This window comes from Pristiophorus japonicus, chromosome 1 (genome assembly GCF_044704955.1).
Source record: "Pristiophorus japonicus isolate sPriJap1 chromosome 1, sPriJap1.hap1, whole genome shotgun sequence".
In the NCBI taxonomy this organism is placed as follows: Eukaryota; Metazoa; Chordata; class Chondrichthyes; family Pristiophoridae; genus Pristiophorus; species Pristiophorus japonicus.
In genome coordinates this window covers 172,349,572-172,367,612 of record NC_091977.1, presented here as the reverse complement: position 1 = coordinate 172,367,612, position 18,041 = coordinate 172,349,572, and the positions used below count along the sequence as shown (strand labels likewise).

General features: G+C 36.2%; 1 protein-coding gene across 4 annotated transcripts in view; it reads right to left on the bottom strand.

The window, feature by feature from the left end:
• Positions 1-3,545: 3,545 nt before the first annotated feature.
• The window catches only part of arb2a (ARB2 cotranscriptional regulator A), an 844,257-nt gene continuing 829,761 nt past the window's right edge, over positions 3,546-18,041 (bottom strand). For 3 of the 4 annotated variants that reach the window (XM_070884922.1, XM_070884950.1, XM_070884931.1), the window contains one exon: positions 9,398-12,250. In XM_070884922.1, coding sequence (XP_070741023.1) covers positions 12,099-12,250 — 152 coding nt within the window. In that variant the 3' untranslated portion in view covers positions 9,398-12,098. Of the gene's footprint in view, positions 3,943-9,397; positions 12,251-18,041 lie in introns of those variants that run through there. The other variant, XM_070884941.1, reaches the window with a different exon arrangement.

Genomic DNA, 18,041 nt, shown 5'->3' with positions numbered 1-18,041 from the left:
GTGTTCAATTTTCATAGAAAATTATTGATCGAAGTTAAAGTTAGACAAAGTTATAATTAATATGGATTGTAAAATTAAGCTATGTGAGATAAAAGCTGTTCTGAGAAGCATTAGAAACACCAAAATCAGTGTTATATTAATGAGGAGAATTTTATTTCCAATTTACACGTGAATGTTCTGTCTGAGATCAAACGGTAACATCTGAAGATTGATGTTATCAGTTATTAGAACCCAGCTTGTTCCATTGTCAGTATTCACATCAAATAATAGAAATAGCCCGTTATGTAACGCGATTATCAGACGGTAACATACCGTAACCGGCGTCGGCCTCTTTTGTGCTGTATGATGTGTATTTTACCGGATATTAACATGAAAAGACATATATTTTGGTTTATTTTTGACATTAGGCTAACTTAAGTTGAATGATTTCTTTAGAGGTTATTCTAATATAGATGTTGAGGCGACACTTTCAGTTTCTCCAATTTAAGAATCGCAATCGATGAAAGAGTATTACTTTTCATAAATTCAATAGTTTTGAAAGCGGTTCATATACTTGGTAAAGATTTGGGATATGATATTGATTTCCACGAAAGTATCAAGGAAGCTCTTCCCTGTACAGCATCACGATATACTGGGCAGTTTACTCTCACTAAATACAAGCAAGTCCATCTTTGACGTTGACAAATGATCTACACAGAACAAGAGCCATTTAGGGATGACTTTGAAGGGTTGCAAGAGAAAAAGTGCCCAGGTGAAAAGGGTTTAACCAGGTTCAGTGGACACATGACAAGGCTGTCTCCAGCCAACGCTTGTGAAGCAAGATCTGAGGTTAATAGAAGAAAGAAGGCTTGCTATTTGAAATGGCTAATCACTAAGGAAATAAACAGGAAGATGTGTTTGTTGAAAGGTTGAAATAAATAATTATATAAATGTTCGAATGACTAAAGCCAGTGGAAGTTTATCCTAATGTTCTGGAATAATTATTTTTGTGATGGCGGGGGTAAAGTACTGATCTGTTCCATCTGTAAGATACAAGGATTTCAGTGCGCGGTGCGACCATTCTCCAGTTCAAATAATCACTTCACTTGAACAATTGTATGAAATGTTTAAACACACGCAATTCAACAGGTTGAATTATATATATATGTGTACGGTGCTGCTCAATGTGTCAGAATCTTATTTTGCATGATTTTAAAAGAAAAGCGTAGACAATTATGAACAATTCTAGGTTCGGGAGAGCAAAATGCATTTATAAGTTTGTATTGTAATCTTGAACGCAATATGTTTACATTTGGAAAAGTGTAAGAGAAAAAAGGTTGAAGATTGCAAATTCCTATTTTATATCTAGATTCTAAATGTTAAAGGAATGTAGGGTGGCTGAAGAAGCTGGGTTGGAATTGGCATTCAGGAAGTGAAAGCGGAAAGGGGGAATAGATTAGGCATTTTCGATTTGTTTTTATTTTACTGTTCAATCTTGCTGGGTTGCTGTCAGGATCTGGATATTTAGCACTGGCTTGATACGGACGGTGGCTCCAGAGGCTCATCTCCAGGGTGTTTAATTAACAAACTGTCGGGAAGCTGGAACTCCCATAAAACAGCTCTTGCCCAAAAGCAAATCCGCTCACAAATTCCAGGTGTGATTGAACAGATACCTCATTTCTGGATGAAGGAAGCTCGCTGGTACTAAACCTTTTAAAAATATATAATAAGCCAAATAATACTTTAGGAATGGAAATACGTATTTTCAATGTAAATCTTCTGTTGGAATTTGAATAGCAATAAATTGCAATCAACAATAAAACACTCGGTTAGAAACTCTTTGGAAAATGGAGTCAAGGTTGAACGTCCAAGAAAGGCAATAATATCAAAAAAGAAAGGCAGACATGTACATCAGACAGACGATATAGAAAGTAGTCCAGAATATTAAAATACAACAGGCTGCAATAATTAAGAAAATAAACGGAGAGAAGGGAGACAAAGGTGGTGTGGATGGGTGAGAAATGAGGAAGCCAGTGGAATCAGACTGCTGAAAATAAATAAAGTAAGCAGAAAATCAAAACACAAAAACAATTATAAAAATACACATAGAAGTAGCGAGGGCTATAAGACCAATGGGACAAAATGGCAGAATGTCGAGAAATATGCCTCTTAAAGTATGTACATACAAATGAGGAGCATATATGTATTACAAATTATAATACTATATATATAAACTTTAAATGAAGAAGTTAATAAAGAAGTTCTAGGAATTATAAATATAATTTGTTTCTGGCCCTCTTTAATAATGCTATAATGTTAATGCCTTATTTTTCGCTTTATTGGTGTTTGGCGAGAGATCTGTGGAAACGGTCTGATTTATGGCAGTGCTGCACTGCGCTGTCCATGGTGCTACTCACCGAGCGTTCAGTGCTTGAGATAACTGAACGGTGTTTGACTCAGCATTCTCCCCACTTTCGCTACCAAATTCAAAGACATGCATACCCCCGTGTTGCAAATAAGTAAATGGTACATGGCGCACTACTCTTTAATGTTTCCATTTGTCAATACCTCCCAAGGTTTTCTGTTTCCGAGAGCTGACAACAGGTTAAATACTATTTTTTGAAATACAGCATTTAGTTTTTAGATAAATGCGATCTGCTTGTGATGAAATATAATTTTTTATTTTACAATAATGTTCTCAGATATGTTTTATAATTTCACATTCAATGTTTCTTTTTCGACAGGAGTTTTCTTTCAGTATTCACCGAATGCAATTTATTATCGACTCCCGTACCTAACATATATATCTGTCTGGCGTATGAGGATGCAATTAAAACATTATTTTATGAATTAAACTACACCACATTACTATAGCTATAGTTTGTGACTTTCAAATTTCATTTGATTAGTGCTATGAAAATATATATTTCACAAGTTATGTTCCGTGCAAAATATCCAATCTAACAAGACAGTAAATAATCACATTCAGTGAGCATAATAAATAATACAATTGATGTACTGATTCCCTACTCTCGAAAATTGGCACGTTTAAACTTTTTATTTTAAACGGCAATAAGTTGTCGCACGAACGGTCAATGTAAAGCAGCAAAACTTCAATGGAAATAGAACTCATCTCATATATAATATTTAAAACATTTATATTTAATATTCATACATATATAAATATATATATATATATATATATAAAGCTCCAGTTTAATTTTTGTCACTGTATACTGTGCGATATGAGATGTGACAGAGTAAATGAAAAAATACAATCAATATTTGGTACTTTGGTCATAACTCCAGATATTAAAACAAGTGCATTGAATGTGGCAAAACTTCACACACTGCTGTCGGCGGTATAGCAGTGTTAAAAAATACTGGCCAAAATCAGAGGTGACAAATATAAGCGAAAAGGGAACACTGTTTTTATTTTTAAAGGTATCCGTTTATTTTACAATAAATAATGTCTGCTTCAAATAAGTTGGAGTTTAGTAAATTCAATTGATTAATTATATGGCTGTAAATAACCGGAGCTCTTGGACTATGAGGGACGAGAGGTCGGAAGGTAAACCTGACTGAGCTATCTAGCTTCCAATCTCCATTGCCTCTGTTGTTTTCGCATTAAATTTCCATCTCTCATGTTAAGCACAAAGGAAGTCTGAGCCCTATTTGTGTTGTTACGTGTCCCTCCAATAAAGTCTGGTAAAAGCATCCCCAGTAGTTGAAATGTATTTCGTTTCAAGATGAGCTCTTCGAGGACAATGGCACCTGTGCACCAAAATTATATGGACTCATGAATATTTTAACTTATGTTGTATTCAGAAACCACTGTGAGTTAAACACACCGTCCATTTATCCAATTCTGCTTTGAAGTAGTCCGTAGGAAATCGATGTGTAGATGTTACAGGACAGGACCATTTGAAGGGAGTTGGCGCGGGTGGGTTGACATCAGCGATCCTGAAGGAGACGAGAGTTAGATCATTTTAATTTTAACTAAAAGTTTGGTTTGAAATCCCGTATACATTGGAGCGAATGCAATTCATTTTACTACAATTCAATGAGAAACTGGCTTAGAATACTTGGCAAAAGTCATTCTCATTGGTATTTGTGGTTCTTCGGAGTTTACATTAATGGCTTGTGAATTCAAGTGTTGTGAAAAAAAGTTCGTTCATTGCAAATCAAAGGAGTTGGGGTAAATTCCACTCTGCTTTGAGTGTGAGATAAACCTGACCTGAAAACACAGTCAATGGGACAGTAACAAGCTGTGCGGATATTTCTCAGTATTGGCACCGAGACAAAAAATTCCCACTCAGGTGAGAGCTGAACCGCCTGAAAGGGAAAAGAGAAGGTGGCGGTGGAGCTAATTACCCAGTCTGGAGTGCAGTCGAGCAACAGAGCAGCAAACACCTGAGCTCCATGAAGAACTGGGGCGGGGGAGGGGCGGGGGAAGAGCAGAAACTGTACGAAGCATCAGCCCACATGGTTTAGAAGCAAGTGACCTTCTAACATTTCATCAGTCTACCTGCACAGCAGCAGCCAGTAACCAACAAATGTCCTTTGGCTAAAGCTGTAATGTCACATTCTATAATCCTTAACAACACAGTTTCTCAGAACCACATAAATGCGTTACAGGAAAACCTCTATCCAACATTGCGCAGCTCCCTACCGTGTGCCATGTGCATTTTTTTTGTAAATGATGTAGATGATAGCAGTATCGAGGTACTAAATATATTTGTACTATTAAAACAGGATGAATTTGGACATCTATGAGTTTAAATTTTTGTTTTTGCTATTGGGAAATACCTTCGCCATATAAATGGGCGCATTGATGGGACTGTGGCGCACAGTGTTATTTGGGATCGCTTCCAGATACAAGTTGCATAGTACTTTTGAAAATAACGTAAATTGGCCTTATGCGGATATGTCAATGAGGGTGAGATCAGCTGTTGATCAAATATCCATTGCGCATCAACCAGGAATAAGGTTGATCAGGTTGTCCAAAACGGAAACCTAACATTTAGGTCGTTGATCAATTTCAGGGAAAGTGACCTGCCGAATTATTCTGCAACGTCACCAAAAAGCTAAAGTTTGAACACAGATACAAATTAAATTTGACATGAATGAGAAAAAAAAACCCTAAGATGTTCAGCGACACCTGGAAACTCTACTGGTGTGTGTGAGAGAGGCGCACAGCTGCATAGGCATGGACAAAGAAAGGGATTTTGATGGAAATATAGCAAATTTAAAAAAACGAAAATACATGAAGTATTCTATAAATTAAAGTGTGGAAAATGTAGTGCTCTTCACGCTTCTTTAAAAAGAAAATGTGTTTACAAAGGATTTATTTTCTACATATGATGGTGATGATGGTGCGAGGTGGGGGAGGGGAGACTCGTTTATTTCTACATATTACAAATAATATTTTACTTTAATATTTGTAATGTTATATGTTATTTTATTTCAAAATACAGAACCTGTACGTTTTTTTCTGAACGCGGATAAGAAACCAGCAACTTTAAGAAATTGAAATAAACTAATTTGTTTATTAAAAAAAGTGTATATCTAAAATTATATGTTTCAGAATTCCTCAAATTACAAGGATAACTCAATCCCTATGAGATAAAAAGAAAAAATCCAAATGAATATCATCGTGTTTCAGGAGCTGTATTCAATAGCTGAACTTGTTCAAAGAAAATGTTTATTGAAAATACAAAAATAAACCAAGCATATAAGGTCAATATCATTTCATAATTTCGCCGTTTCACCATTATTTAAAGCATGTTGACAAACGAACATACTGTTAAAATTATTATATAAAGAATATTCTGATTTGGTTTGAGAATATATTTGGAAGTGTGTATAATGTATAAAATATACATCTACTTTATTTCATTATAAAGTACATCTGTAGTTAGTAGTTAAAATCACTCATCGAATTAGTTTGTACGAAATAATGCATTTAACCCGACTGCATCAGGTTTAAACTGTTAGCTGTTTTATACTACGAATCGTATTTTACGGAACTACTTTGAAGTAAAAGTAAAAAGACTGAAATCCCCACGTACATTTTAATCTCTATTATTACCGACTAATAGATTTCAGTTACTAAGAAGCGATGTAAAGGTTTTTACATCTCTTGAAGAGACACAAATATTCTTTTTTCTCTCCGAGAGACAGAGAAAAAACAAATCCCTAAGAAACTTTATATAGCTTCTTAGATTTTCCTTAGCATACGTGATAAAACATTGATTGTTGCAGCTTGGTGACCCATGAAATTTGGAGGTTAGTTTTCACTTCAGACTATAGCATATAATTATGCAAATAAAGAGCTGTCACTGATCTAGTGAATAAACTCACAAACACGAAGAGTGCTAGCACTAAAAAGGTTGAATTTAAAAGGTGAAGCTTTCGCCTATAAAAATATATGTTAAAATCACAAACGTTAATGTTAATAGCATTTAGACGTATGGCATAATTGCTACCGGAAGATCTACTAGAACTTTTATCGTGTGCTTCAGTGGTGTCTGTCAATCAATCAGAGGTACATTAAACTATTTTTTTGTATTTTTAACTGTCCTTATTGTTTATCGGAGCGATTTCATCAGTGTTCATTTATAAAGACAGCTCGGTCTGCAATCGGATACAACATTTTGTCTACCATATAATAAACAATCTTGATAATTCTCACTTCACGACTTTTACAGGCATAAGACACGAGGGCTACTATCCAGTATTATACTTCACGCTCTTAATAAAGGTGGCACGTATTTAACAATCATTTTAATTAATTTTAAATATTCCTTCATAATCACACAGAAGCTGCCAATCCTTGTGAATGCATTTGACCACTTCCAACAAGTGATACCGACCTATGGATTATACCTCACTGACACGTATAAAGTAATGATTAGCAGAAAATTATTAAAAAGCTCCAATAAATTCATAAAGTACCACAGTTATATATGAATGTCATCTGAACTCCAAGATGTGCCTCACAATTTCTTAATCTGTTATTATTCACGAGGGCTATTTACGTTAGTTTCCTGTCAGCAGCTAGTTTTTTTGTTATTGTGTTATGTTGGTACAAAAATAATTATACCCTTGTTACTAATACAGGATAATAGAGATTTCACAGAAGGCGAATATTTGTTTCTTTTTGTGCCATAGCTTTTGAGTTACCATGTTTTTTTTTATCCTGTCCTATTTTCTATAATAAACGAACACCTTAGAACAGTTCAGCAAAAGCATGTTCACAATAGAACAAAAAGGCCTGTAATGTATCCTTTGTAGGTTTAGAGAGTGTGTATATTTTATTATTTGTAATCATTCTTTTTTTTAACTAGTTCCTTTCTTCAGTTATTGACACTAATTTTACCCTAACGCGACGGACTGACATGATGTCCACCAGATTTGAACGGGCTGCCCCATGCATCATGACAGGATGAGTTAAAATTATTATACTACAATAGAATTTAATAATGATATTGACCGGACATATAAGTTATTCTGAGAAAATCATTTTTACAGGAGCAGAATACATGAGCATGTATTACAAATCTGTACACTGTGTTATATGGACAGTATAGCTAGAAATCAATAGCTATAAGTTAATTCATATTCATATACGTGATTGAGTTCTGGCATACTGCTTCAGGCCTATAGGTCACTGCATATTGATATGGGTCAAAGGTTCTCCCATCCTGAAGTATATCATACTATTAGAGATATGTGGACGATAGAATGGATCCACCTTTTCTTACAATAAACGATGCTTACTTAATTTCAGTTGTATGGAAAGTAAGGTAGACAATAGTTCTAGTTCTATTCAAAACTTGTACTTGCTCTAGATGGATATCGCCATTTCCCATTAGTTGCAGTAGGACTGCATCGAGAGATGGTTCCCTACTTAAACCTCAAACGATGTAAACATTTGTTGACAGCACCTTGCTGTTTTGTGTCTCCGCTTCAACAACCAAAATTGCAAAATATTTGGGAGATTCTCTCAAGAAACAAACCTACTTATATTAACTCTGCAATTTTGCCGATATTGACAATCCAGATTTCATGACACAACCCAGAGGTCCTGGGGGTGCTAAAATACAGAAAAGCGAGAAAGCTGGTATTCTCTGCCTGACCATCTGGACAAGTAGGAAATGAATGGGCGAGATGCCCGAATGTGTGTACTTATATTTCAAAATCAAAACTAAAATGTTTTCTTTTTTTTGGAATATTGCCTGTGTTTGGAGCCAAAATCAGGAATTCCCATTAAAACTTGATCATTAAATTTCTAAAAGCAACGCGTTTTTCTCAGCGTTGAATTCGAGGGAGTGCTTTCATCACCTTCCATGAGTTAAGGACATAACACTCCAGTCCACATTTTATTTCTTCAGAGACATCGGTTTCCAATTGTATCAACCCAATATCAAAACCTCTTGGAAGTAAAAATGAATGTTGGTTCAATTTCAAATGGAGGCAACTTTAACATTTCATAAAAACGAAGGGAATGCGTCCTTTTCTGTAAATTATACTTTGAACATAAACAGTATTTTCTTCTTTTCCCAGATGTCTTACTAGTAAAAGGAAGAAAGGACTCGAAGGCTTTGTTCCCTGTTGCACCAAACAACCAAGAGGGATTACTGGGTTTGAAAGCAATCCCGGCACTGAGGTTAAGAAATAATTGAGTTAAATGAACTTTCGTTTCAATAATCCCAACTGATAACACTGTCTGAAAGTGCCAAGCCGTTTTCATTTTCAGTCCGGATATCTGAATGTTCAGGTGATCTCACTTTTCCTGCTTCCATCTTCCCAGACTAAATTTCACTCTGTCTGGAGTTAGCCATGCGATGGGCCTGGGTTAAGCAATCAATAGAATGGCATTTTGCTGGGTCTCATAAAGACTCGAATGGTCACTAATTTGAAAGCATAATTAAGAAACTGTTTCGGAACTCTTGCGCTGAATATTGGGTCTCCCGCCTACGCACTTCCTATTGAACATGAGCAACTTTGCTTCAAATTCAGGAAGTAACCTGATAGCATGAACTCTTCCAACTGACTTGCGACACCAAGGTCCAGCAAATGTATCAACTGTGAAGACTTACTCCCCTTCCTAAAACCGACTTGCTAGTTAAATCAATTGGGAAATTAAATAAAAATGTCAGAAATCATAATAAAAAGATTCGGCTTTTTGTTGAAAGAATTGTGATTTCAAGAGCACTTTCGACTTAAAGGCATTTCTAGGTTAGAAACGAGGATAAATAGTTATTCTACTGTGATTATATTTCACATGCTGCCTTCTGAGTTCCAATGGTTGTTCTATTCAAAGATTGAGTCATGTCTCATGTCAAAAGTTACTCCGTTTTCTGATCGAAACTTTTAAATAAATGAACACCACTGACAACAAAGGCACTTCAACTAAAGGAGGGAAATCTTTATTTCGATCCAGTTTTTTAACATTGTCATTGGAAAGTAAAATGCTTTAAAATCAGGGTCATCGATACAGCTTGATAAGAGGCAGAGTTCATTTATGCACCGGAGGATGCAACTTTTCATTTCAGTGCTTCAGTTTCATAAGATGGATTTCAAAACTATCACAAATAAAAATCACGGCTCTGCTTTAAAGCTTTTTGGTTTGAAAATTCATTTTCCTTTAGATTCCCCCCCCCCCCCCCCCACCGCCCTGGTTCACAATTGTATGGAAAGCTCCTATTCACTTAGTGCTGTCAGTCATCCTCAGCCTTCATCGTGTCGAGGTGATTTCTTTCCTTTATGATAGTTTTCAAAAGTAAGCCTGTAATATTTCAAAATCTGACTCGTTACATTTGCGATTACAAATACATGTACAACATTTAGAGCTCAATATAAAAAGGACTCCACAACGTAGCGGATTGTTTAAATGTAACCATCACACTGTTCCTTCCGTTAAAAATTAAGTCTGAACAAGTAAGTGACTGAAGGCTATTTTACAGATACCAATTTTATTTCACTTTCGTCTTAATACCGAAAAATTAAAATCAATTTTAATCTACAAATATTTCATTGGCTATTTCTGCATTGTCTTGTCTAATATATAACTGTAAAAACAATGTGAACCCATTTTATTTGTCTGGAGATTAACTGATGAAGTCAACACCATCAATTAAAATGCTTGAATTTGGGGTTAGCTTAGTTCATTTTACAATTTTCACACTTAAACTCTTTGCACACCGAAAGAATGGAGGGATAGGGCACATGTTCTGCAGGGACCAGTGTCATTTGGCAGAAAGTGCTGGAAATGTCAAATGATTTTAAACTCCAATCAAAGCTCCAGCTGCAAACCTCCTATCCTGCCTCTATGCGAGTGAGCTGCACATGCGCCAAAGGAGCGACCAAAGGCTTCCCCTGGGTCCTTTTGCCTATTCACATAGCCTGATGGAGCTCTCCAGCCATTCAGAGCACTAGCAGCATTATAAGCTTGAACAAATCACTTGAATTAATCACTTTGTATGCTGCTTTGCACCAATTCATATTTCTGAAACTTTGTATTGCTAAATATTTAATCAAAGGCACGTATTTTAATTCTCATCTAGCGTTTTAGTGCTGTCCTTCTGACTTATGTCTACAGGAATTTGAATATTCTAAATAATCTATTCTCTGTTTTGTATTAGATCATGTTCTAAAGCACTACAAAAAGCTCCAATTTACAAATGATTAAACAAGGTAATGAGTAATTACTCTGAGGATTTTTGAAAGCATGTCCTAAAACATACTTTACATTACTCAAATTTTACCATTTGTGTGTCCTAGATTTTAGCAGAATCCCCAAGCTACTCTATAGCCAATGATTATGATTCACAGCTCTGCGAGCAATAACTAGCAAACTTTAAAACTGAAAAATGAACTTCCACATAGGATGATAGAGCAGGACCTAAAATAGTATTAACATGCATTTTCTTGTAATTTGAAGCATTACTTCCTTTTAAGCAATTTTATGATTACTATGACGCTTGAGTCATTAAAATCCATTTTTAATTCTGATACAATGAGCTGAAATCATTTTACAATAATGAAATACCATTTAAAACAAGAATTGGAATGCACATTTCACATGAGCTCAAGGAACCAATATATATTTTGCAGTAAAGAGTTTAAAAGTCTATCTTTAAAACAAAATGTTCAGCGACTAGATAAAAGCAAGATAATGTAAACATTCTAACAACCGTAGAATGAAAATATTTACAGGGGTCTTTTAAATAACAGTTTTATGTTTTCAATGTTCTGAGAAAAAATGCCATTGTGACTCCATTGTCTGCACTGTCCAGTTTTCAACCTAGTTAAAAAAAATCAGCTAGTCATTTCCGAGGAGTAGCATAATGTATAAATGTACATTGATCAGATCATATAATAGGTACATACTTCCTGATTTAGATATTTCATTATTACCATTAAAAAAAGATAGCTTCAGTTTATCTTGGCTAACAGACATAAATTCACAATGAATCAAATTTACTCAACATATCTTTAAACATCCTCCTGCTTTAAGAAGTATTGTTGGTTTATTTTGAAGAAACAAACAGTTTCAATAATACAAAGTTATTTTTTAAGCAGACACAAAAAGTGACAGCTGGCATCACCAAAACAACTGTCAGCTTTAGCGACTTAAATGCATTTGAAGTCCCTTGAAAATTATGACAAGGCTTGAGTACGTGAAAGGAAAATGTTGAGTGGTTGTGATTCCTAGCTATTTTAAACGCTGCTGTACATAGACCGACAAAAGAGAGGCTGTCTCTTTAATGAAGAATAGTTGGCAGGCGTTAGGACATGGGGGAAGCCAATAGCCCCATGGCATTAGCTCAGTGCAGGGCTGTGTCAGGGCAATTAGAGCCGCTCTGTGCTGTACTGTGCAGAACTGCTGTCACTCTTAATCTGCGCACCGATCGGTGGCACCAAATCTGAGCTCGGGACCACAGGAAACACAACCGGCAGACCCATATTGCTTTGACAGTTGCGCTCATCTAGAAATAATGCAAAACGCTATTTAGATGTATACACCGTGACCCTTTGCTCCAAGAAGAAAACAATCTAATGAGGGACTGAGGGACTGCCAGCGCAGAAAAAGCAGGAAATGCCACTTTGCTTCATAATTCTTCACTTTTCTTTCGGTTGGAGCTTCTTGTTGTCACCGTTGGCTTAGATTTTGCTTCAGTGTTCTGTGCCTCTAAAGCTTGAGTAAAATACTTGAAAATAGAACTAAAACTCTTCCAGGAAGTTAGCTCGTGCCGTTCTGTGCCTAGAAATGGGCGGAAAAGGAATACAGTTAATGTCTGTATCCACCATCTGTGCGGTGGTGTTAGATATAGGTCATCTTGTGGGGAAAGTACCTTCCCAGTTAAAAAGTCCTTTCTCTTTGTTTTGAACATGGAGAAACAACTCATATGAGGCCCCCAATATTAAAAGAACAGCACTGTTTGGCAGTGTTCCTTTTAAACAAAAAATTGTACCCCAATTGTAGCTCATCTAAAACATTCATCTTGAGTAAGAGAAGACATCCAATCTAGAAATCTACAACTGTTTTTGGTGAGGATCATACATGTTTAAATATATACTACATGTTAGCACTCAGAGAAACACATCCAAAGCATAAAGATCCACAAGCTAATTTATAGCAGGTCAAAAAGTGAAACCTTAAAAGATAGAAATACCCATCAGGCCAATTCAGGATACTCAAAATGGAGGAGCTTATTGCCATTTTACTGAACAGAAGCTATTCCAAACAATAACAACATACTCCATGAAAGGTGTCATTAGATATCACCAAAGTGGCCCTGTAGAGTTCTTGGAGCTGAGATTGCATGGGGGCTTACAGAGCCGGAGTTGTGGGGAGAGATCGGTGGAGCTCCAACACAATTTCAGCCTGCTTGTCTCACAAGACTATACAGGTCAGTTGATACTGGAGCCTTTTGTGTGAAGGAATTGTTTTACAGTTGACTCCAAGCACCTCATCCAAGCAGAACTGCACCCCAAGCACAGAATTCCAATATAACAAACCACTTCCCATTCACCCATTGTGTCGGATTCTTGATCCAAGAATAACTGAAATACAAAATCCTGATCCAAGCATAAAATGTCCTGTAATTATCTGCTTTTAATGCTCTGCGCATGAAATGTGGCCAATACACAGCCAAGTTTCATCTGGAGACAGAAGCACATTCTCAAAGTCTAATTACTTTTGTGTAAAACAAAAGATTTTGTTAGCTGTTTTCTGTTTTGTTTATAGTGAATTGCCAAATGAATGATTAAATGGGCTGTGGCACAAAGATTAGCAAATTGACTATTTTTATCTGTGGTTTACAGGAATCCTGATCCAAGCATAATCCTGATGCAAGCATCACATTTACAGGCAAACTAGTTATGCATTTATTAGGATCCAACTGCAATTTTTTAAAAAGTCAGTCTGTGCATTATTTCTACAGCAGAGGATGCTCCTGGCCATTTCTACATAAGATGTGTCTTCATTTAATCATGACAGCTACAGTAAAAGAACAAAATAAATCATGATTTTAAAAAGTACTGTAATTTTTATTTTAAAAATTGGAAGAGGCAGTTTAATGGTTAAAGGCTATAGGTAAGATCAGAAAGCAGATTAGTGCTGTGCCCAGTGGCAATAGGTGAGTGCTGATTTTACTCTCTGAAAAGTTTACATGCAGTTGAAGTGCTCTGGGCTGCTAGGGACAGGAACTGTCATTAAATATCAGGGTCCATATATCAGTGCTCACAAGATGGCAGGCCTCGCTACATTTTGTGCATTTGTGTGGATTTTAAAATAAAAAAGGACAATTTTTTAAAGTTGACGCCACTGCAATTTTCAACCATTTGACTGTCAGACTGCAACAATACTTATTTTAACAACTGAATAGTTGCACTCCTGTAAGGGATGACCAGCTGTCACACATGCTGGCATCTGACTGGTAACATTCTGATTCATATGAACACCCCGCATCCCTGTATTAACTATTCTAGGTACTTAAATGCCTTTCTCAATCAGTTCGGCTGTTCGGCGTGAAATACAGTATCCAGGCTGAAGGTCAACTATCTGTAAGCTGTAATGGTGATTGACATGCCAGGCTTGGTTAGTGACAAAGCATGCTGCACTATCAATTAAGGCTGCACAAAACTAGGCCAAAGCCGTGTGATGTGGGTCAGTTCTTGTGAAAAGATGCTGGACTAAACACCAACACCCAAGGTCTAGCTTTGCAAAATGCAGCACAACTGTCACTTAGCAGCAGCAAGTAATTTTGTCTATCGCTTACAGGTGCAATACAGGATGTACATGTCAGGGATTCACTATTTGAAAAATCAAAGCAGTTTTCCAAGTGATTCAGTCTGCACGATCAGTTCACTAATCTGTCCTAGGTTTATCCAATAGTCTGTTGAACCAAATGCAGACTACATGTCACTGCTAATTATGAAAAAAATCTGCATGTCACATGAAGAAAGAAAGAACAGGAAAAATATAGCTTAAAATTGGCAAGCATATGATATTTAAAGGAGATTTCAATGTTACATGCGGCAATTACACAAATCGAAGTATAAAAGAGGTGTCAGAGATCGCAGCAACATTAATCAGTAAAGTTAACTACTAAGGCTCAGGAAATAAACTTGCAGAGATTTAAACAACACCAAGATGGCAAGTATGTGAATCAAGGTGGTGTGGTCATGTAATGCTTTGGAGTACCAATATATAGCACGATTGGCTGCATAACAACTTCAATCCCTAATCCACTGAGTTCCTGATCTCAGCCTCACTTATGTGAAGAATAGAACATCAGAGATTGTGTACTTCCCACCCAGCAGTGGTAAAGTGAGGGAATAGGGGAAATCAGAAGAGGCATCCCTCTTCACACACACTATCTGGTGGCCAGCTCAAGAGTTATATTGGCAGAGATCTAGGGACAGGTTGCCGGCCTCTTGGCTGCAGTTGATGTGTGGCCCAGGAGACCAGAAGAAGAGAAGCAAGAAGATAATTTTTAAAATCATGGAAATTTAATTTCAGAACCAAAAGAAAAGAATGAGTAACAGGTCAAAGATATAGAAATCTCTGATACATGGAAGCGCATTAAAAAAGAATACTAGCCTGAGGAGTTATTTACACATTAAATTAGGATAATATTCAGTGTAAAAAATAAAAAGACAGTATTTATTTGTTGGCTAACTAAGCTGCAAGAAGGAAACATTTAAAATGCTAGGCTTTAAAATTTCATTCGAATGTTATTCTGCATGGAGCAGCAAATAAAGATACAAGAGACCTATTAGTTTAGGATCATTAATGCTTTGGTTGAACTTCCCTCATATATACTGGCCATAAAATGTCCCTATAATCAACTGCACATGATCAATCCATTGGCCTACGGTAATGATATCACAATCATTAATTCTTCATTGTGAGTAATCATCATGCATCAATAACATAGAATACACAAAAGCCGGCATCTGGACTGAAAGCCATTGTCAATGCAAAACTGAACCCAAAATTGAATGAAACTACCATATAAAATGAACAATATATTATTTTTAAAAAGATATCCGGGAGTGATTTCAAGGAAATGTATCTAATCTGATGATTCAGATAATGATTAAAATCTGCTTATGCTATGCTTTTGTGGCTTTTGGTATCATCTAAAATGGAGTGTAGATTAGTGCCTGCTGCTAATCATTCTTATGTATCCATTATTCTCTCTATAAAAACTTTTAATTTTTTCACAGGTTGAGAGAGGTAACAAAAGATTTATCAGGGCTTCATTTTAGATTGTTAATGAAGTCCATTAAATCAGAAAAATAATATTACCTGGAAACTGACGAAAGATTCAGCTCTTCTGCAGTAATTTACTGCTGTTAAATACCCCATTAAAGTTAGACCGAAAGGGATTAAGTGTAACTAGTGTTTTAACAGCGTATTGACTGCTAAACAAAGGTTATGGCCCTGAAAAACTGATTTAAATTTTGCCAGCTCTGGGGGACAGGGTGGTGGTGGTGGTGGTGGTGGAGGGAGGGGGAGGCGGGGGGTGGGGTGCACAGCGCAGCCTGTGGAAAGGCAGTGAGTGACAATCCTGCAACTTTAGGATTTCCACGTCAGACTGCGCATGCACTAAATCCTGAAGTTGCAGTCAGTTACAAAAGCGAAATGATGGCGTACATTGCCAGTTCGCCGTCATCAGGACCATACGTTCCAGGCCATTGTCTATTTTCCCCAAGTTTCTAATTTTATATATTTTTAAATGTTGACTATTTGGAGGCATAAGTCAAATATAGAGTACCGCAGAACATTTCTTTTTTATCATATATTTATTGGATATATTTGCATGTTGTAATCTTGTTACAGCTTTTACACAATGCAAAAATATAAATGAAGCCCTCGAAAGGTTAAACACTAAAATCTGAACCCATTAACATCTGTCCAGAAAAATCCAATGTAACGAGAGTTTGGTACTTTCTCGCAGTGCCCCTCTAGACAAACAGAAGTTACCAGACTGTGAAAATAAATTGTACACATATATATTTTCTAGATCTGATGGAATGTGGCAGCACAAGGTGTATGAAGAGAGGATAGTTCCACTCATAGGGGAAACTAAAATTAGGGGTTATAGTCTTAGAATAAGGGGCCGCCCATTTAAAACTGAGATGAGGAGAAATTTCTTCCCTCAGAAGGTTGTAAATCTATGGAATTCTCTGCCCCAGAGAGCTATGGAGGCTGGATCATTAAATTTTTTGAGGCGGAGATGGACAGATTTTTGAGTGATGAGGGAGTAAAGGGTTATGGGGAACGGGCAGAGAAGTGGAGCCGAGTCCATGATCAGATCAGCCATGATCTTATTGAAAGGTGGAGCAGGCTTGAAGGGCCAAATAGTCTACTCCTGCTCCTACTTCTTATGTTCTTATGTACTATTCAAAAACATAGTTTACACTTTAATGGCAGTAGTCATTAAAAAGAATGGTTGGTAATATCCCTGAATTATATATTGATTTAATGTTGGTCACCTAATTATGTCATTATCATGCAAGGTCCAGCTCAACTAAAAGTTAATTTGACAGATTCTTTTTAAAAATGATCAGTCTGATAAAGTTAAAATTTATTATAATATAAAGACAGATTATATTTGGAAACACTCTGCATTGGTGATTTTTCACTTTAAAAGCAAATATTGAGGCATTACATTGTGACAATTTTATCATATCTCTTTGCGTAAAGATGGAATTGGATAAGCAATTTTTGTGAGCTTGACTGTATGTGGGTTCAGTGGATACAGAAAGAAACATTTGCTTGCTAGATTTTTTCCTCCTGTTTCAAGTCACCCACCCTCAGGGTTACATTTTTTTTATGACTTTATTGTTCTACAAACGTCTATACACTGATGGTGCATGTGTTGACCTTCTGTTTATTAGATTGACCTCTTGCTAGCCTGTATTAATGAACAGTACTGAAAAAAGAAAAAGAGGATGAATCAGCCCAACCGTTTAGGATTTTATGGACACTACTGGTCACTGCCTTCAGTCAACTTCATAAACCTATAATCTTCCAGTTAATAACCCCTGTGCTAACACCTTTTATCCTGCTAGTTTTAGAAGAATGATCATTCTGTAACTTACATATTTCAGATGAGTTATTTATAATTTATATCCAATTTGAAGCTCTATGTGTTTTTTTCTGTAGGGCAACGCAATCAATGGTTTCTCCAGCCTTCGCAGATCTGCAGTGAACTGGTGCTGCAAACCATCATACAGACAGTTTCAAGTAGATCAAGTCATGACCGCTGCAGCTGAATTGCAAGTGAATAAAATCTCCCAACAGGTCTGGAATGCACCAGGTGTACTCATGTAAACGGAACAGACTCATTTGCTTTAAAACCAATCACATTTAGAATTTTTTTCAGCTGTATCAGCATATTTCAGTATTAAAAAAAACTAAATAAACGTACATGGTGAAAAAAATATTTTCTACTTACACCCTGTAATTGATTTATGAAAAATATATTACGTATTTTGTTGATGGCTTTGTGAGTATTATGTTAATAACAATTATTATT